This window comes from Microtus oregoni, unplaced genomic scaffold (assembly GCF_018167655.1).
Source record: "Microtus oregoni isolate MIOR12 unplaced genomic scaffold, Mior012 000018F_ref0000195, whole genome shotgun sequence".
Classification (NCBI taxonomy): domain Eukaryota; kingdom Metazoa; phylum Chordata; class Mammalia; order Rodentia; family Cricetidae; genus Microtus; species Microtus oregoni.
In genome coordinates, this window is record NW_024543077.1 from 1,045,453 (window position 1) to 1,050,124 (window position 4,672).

Sequence of the window (4,672 nt, forward strand, 5' to 3'; positions counted from 1 at the left end):
GCACCGCCGTCCGCTCTGCCCTTCAGCCCGGAGCTCGAAGGAGGACGTTACCAGTCGCAGTGGTGGGCGCTGTGGTTTCTCTCAGAGCCGGGAGTCTTTTGAGGTCAGACCTCACGTGGAACCGGCATCAATATGATGAACAATCGGCCGGGCCACGAGCCCTTGACATTCCTGCCGGATGAGGCCCGGATCCTGCCCCCGCCCAAGCTGAACGACCCACGCCTCGTCTACTCCGGCTTCCTGGGCTACTGCGCCGGCCTGCTGAATAACGCGCTGCAGAGGCGGCCTGTGCTTAAAGCAGGTGAGGGCTGCGTGCACGGGAGCCTCCCGGAGGAGGGGCGCAGGCCGCCTGCCATGGTCCCCCCACCCCACCCCGGATCCCTGCTTCCCCGGGCCTGGCGCCTCCCAGAGCTCCTCCGAACCGAACTAAAGAAACCGAGTGCGGCGCTGCGGGAAACTCTAGATCCCACCGTTAGCTCGCGCTCTAGTTCGTACTACACGGTCGCGCACTCCGGGGCTCGCGCTGCTGTCACTCGGATGGGCGTGATAGCAGTAGGTGTCAGAAACAAAACAGAAACTTGGGAAAGTAGTGCCACTGACGGGGACCCGGAGCCTAAGAGCGGTTAAAACCCCTTGCCCATGGTCACGTGGCTAGTCAAAGGGGCGGAGCTTGCGTTAGTGTGTGTTCAGAACCTGAGCTTCAGAGACTTAAAGCCCGGAAGAATGGATCCAGTGAAAATACTGGTTTGATTCAGAAGGTCTGGGGAAGGGCCTAATGTGGGCAAACTCCCAGACGCTACTGCTGCTGCTGTTCTGGGAGCACCTACTGAACAGGGGACTGTCACTAAACTAGCAAGCCTTCTATTCTGTAGAGTATGTCACTGGCTTCCTGTCAAGATTGATTGCAGCTGACAGAATAGCGGTGCTAAGAACTGTAGAATTCCAAAGACAGAAAAAGAAAGAAAGAAACTAACTCTGGGTGTCTTTGAACTTTGTTGTATTATTTGTGTGTGGGTACGTGGGGGGCAGATGACAGCCTGAGGGAATTGGCTTTCTCCCGCTACTGGGTGAGTCCTGGAGCTTGAACTCGGCTTCTCAAGCTTGGTAGCAAGTGCCCTTATCCACCTCACTAACTGTGAACTTAACTTGGAATATCAGGCGAAGTTAAAAGAGCTCTAGGCCTTGGGAGGAGGTGCAAGGACTTCTGAAAGCGGGTGCATTCGATTGCTTCCTTCGTGTGTGAGATTAGGAGAAATGAGCCGGGCTTGTCAGCAACATAAACCACCAGTTGGAGCTAAGGACCACAGTTACAAGAAAGCTAACGAAATGGTCCCAGCCACTAGGAATCATCCCAGTTAGTCATCTCTGTGTTAGGCTTGGAGGTCCGCATCCATGACCTCCTAGGGCCACAAGTACTTGAATACTGGTGGGATCCCATCGCTCTTGGAAGTAATCTTTTTGTTTGTTTGTTTGTTTGTACTGCTAGGGAAATCTCTCTCTCTCTCTCTCTCTCTCTCTCTCTCTCACACACACACACACACACACACACACACCACATTCATCTAAGCCTATCACTTGGAACTATGTGTTTTTATTCCATTGTTTCCTGTCTGTGTCCCTTAGGCAGTCCATGTGGTCAGTCTGCGGGTTTTCTCATCTAATAAATGAGAATAACGGAGCTTCGTGTGTTTGTTGTGGCAGCTCAGTGAGTCCTGTAGATAAGGTGTGTAACACACAAGGTGCTGAGTGAGAAGGAAGTGGCTAAATGTTCTCTCTGCCAGGCGCTGGGGCACGAACTGAGTAGATGGGGTGAAGAACTAACTGCCCTTAAGAAGCAAGTCAGCCGGGCAGTGGGGGTGCAGTGGGGACGCACGCCTTTAATCCCAGCACTCAGGAGGCAGAGGCTGGCAGATCTCTGTGAGTTCAAGGCCAGCCTGGTCTATACAGAGAGAGTTCCAGGACAGCCAGGACTCTTACACAGAGAAATCCTGTCTTGAAACCGACCAAACAAACAAACAAACAGAAAACCTTGTTGATAACCACTTCAAGTTAGTTGGTAATTACGTCTCTTAAAATTAAATGTTTGTTGATTTTCTTTTTAGGTTAACATTGGTAATGTATCATAGCACAATGACTTCCAGGTTTAGTCTCATCAAATGAAAGAAAGGAAAAGTGACTGTGGAGGACAACTAGAGAAAGAAAGGAAGCTGGAGAAGTAAGGCCAAGCCATGAGTATCTAAAGGCCTGGCCTCAGTATCTAAAACATGTGTAAGGGCTTCTCCCAAGTATGGGCCACTGTGTAGTCCAGCGGCACATTGGAGAGCTCCTAGCACTGGCTTACCCTGGCTCAGAACCAGTTTAGGGAATTAGTAGCTGTTTGAAGCAGAAGAACCTGGACCCAGCCTGGCAGTGGTGGTGCAACGTTTAATCCCAATAAAATAAATAAAAATACATTTAAACAATATTTTCATATATGTGTGTGTGCCTAAGCATATATGTATGTGCACCACATGCATGCAATAGCCTGTGTAGGTCAAGAGAGGGTGCTGGATCCTCTGGAACTCAAGTTACAGGCATTTGGTTTTTGGTGTTTTTTTTTTGTTGTTGTTGTTATTGTTTTTTTGGTTTTACGAGACAGGGTTTCTCTGTAGCTTTGGAGCCTGTCCTGGAACTCCCTTTGTAGACCAGGCTGGCCTCGAACTCACAGAGATCCGCCTGCCTCTGCCTCCCTAGTGCTGGGATTACAGATGTGCGCCACCACCGCCCTGCAGTTAAAGGCATTTGTGAACCACCATGTGAATGCTGGAAACCAAACCCGGGACCTCTGGAATAGCAATCAGTGCTCTTAACAGCTGAGCTGCTTCTCCAGCCCCACAAGATATTCTTAGGGCCTGGAACTGCAGAGTCCAGGTACTTCTGTTGTTGTTTCAAGACTGGGTTTCTTTGTGTAGTCCTAGAACTGGATCTGTAGACCAGGCTGGCCTCGAACTCACAGAGATCCGCCTGCCTCTGCCTCCTAAGTGCTGGGATTAAAGACGTGCACCACCACCACCCAGCTAGATTTATTTTTTTTTTTATGTGTATTGATGTTTTACCTACATGTATAAATGTGTGAAGGTGCCAGATCCCTTCAACTGGAGTCACAGACACTTGCAAGCCGCCATGTGGGTGCGGGGAACTGAGCTAGTGCCTTTAACTCCTGGGTCATCTCTCCAGCCCTTAGGGTTTCTGTCACTGTGAAGAGACACCATGACCACAGTTAACTCTTATAAAGGAAACCATCTAAGTGGGGCTGGCTTGCAGTCCAGAGGTTTAGTCCATTGTCATCATGGTGAGAAGCACAGTGGCGCTCTGGCAGACAGTGGTCCAGAGAGGTAGCTGCAGGTCCTGCCTCCGGATCAAAGGCTACAGGAAGGGGGCCACACTGGGCCTGGCCTGAGCATCTGAGAGCTCAGAGCCCACTCACCCCGTAGTGACACACCTCCTCCCCCAAAACCACGTCTGCTCCAACAAGGTCACAAGTCCAAATAGTGCCACATTCTTTGGGCCAATGGGGACCATTTTCTTTCAAACCAGCACATCCTTTGAATTCCACAAACTGGGAAGCCACTCTGGAGAAGTTGGTGTCTGAGGCTATAGCGTGATGATGTAGTTGCTGGGCACTGCAGTAGCTGGAGCATGTGCTTCACAGACGAGGGAGGGAGGGGTCAAAGGTGACCAGGTGAACACCGGATCAGAGCCGGGGGCTCCGGCCTTAGAGGGGTAAGCTCCCTGAGGAGAAGTGTTTACCAGGTGGAATTGATGGGCTTTGAGGTCTGGGTGTGGGAAAGAGGCTACAGCGTACTCAATGCTGGTGAACAGAGTTCCAGTCTGAGCCACATGAGACCCTGCAGGGTGGGTGGGGCAGGAGGCGCGGTCCCGGGGTGCAATATCAAAATGAAATCCTTTGTGTGCTCTGACTTTGCTTTGGGGTCTGTCAACTACAGGCTTGCATCGCCAGCTTCTGTACGTCACTTCCTTTTACTTTGCCGGATATTATCTTTTAAGACGACATGAGTATTTTTGTGCCCTGAGGGACCGTGACATGTTTGGGTATATCAAACTGCATCCAGAAGATTTTCCTGAGAAAGGTATTTCATATAAACCTCTTTATTTGCTTTGTCTTTTTCCTGTCCATGGCTTCAGGTACTGTCTGGTTGTGTGGACTCCACATATTCTGTAGTAGACCAGACTCCCTTGGGTCCATAGGAAATGTCTTTTATAAGAACATACTCGTTCTGAACACCCCTCACCACCTCGTCACATCTACCAGATAGTAGCGAGCAGCCTGTGCTCCTAGCTACTGTGCTGTCTCTCCAGACCCCAACCTTTGTTTCTTTTGTGAATTCTGAGGAATAAGCTGGGGCCTCATACACACGCAGCAAGTGCTCCACTCCTGAGCCACATCCCTAGCCCAAGAAGTCGCATTTGTTTTAAGTATAAATTAAGAATAACTGTGGTGTGCTTCCTTCACAGAGAGAAAGACGTACGGTGAGATTCTGGAGGCGTTCCATCCAGTGCGCTGAGGTCTGCAGAGGCTCCACTTCACCCCAGCCTGAGTGGTTTCCCAATTTTATGTAATATCAGTTGACATTTGGGTTAGTCAGTGTAATTAAAATAGTTATTATAAGCA

The 4,672-nt window shown here is 50.1% G+C and overlaps 1 protein-coding gene across 1 annotated transcript; it reads left to right on the forward strand.

Moving 5' to 3' along the window:
* On the forward strand, positions 1-4,672 carry LOC121458965 (NADH dehydrogenase [ubiquinone] 1 subunit C2-like). The gene is made up of 3 exons (XM_041668409.1): positions 1-301; positions 3,987-4,130; positions 4,516-4,672. Exons 1-3 carry the CDS (start codon positions 133-135, stop codon positions 4,563-4,565), a joined length of 363 nt encoding a protein of 120 aa, XP_041524343.1. The 5' UTR covers positions 1-132; the 3' UTR covers positions 4,566-4,672.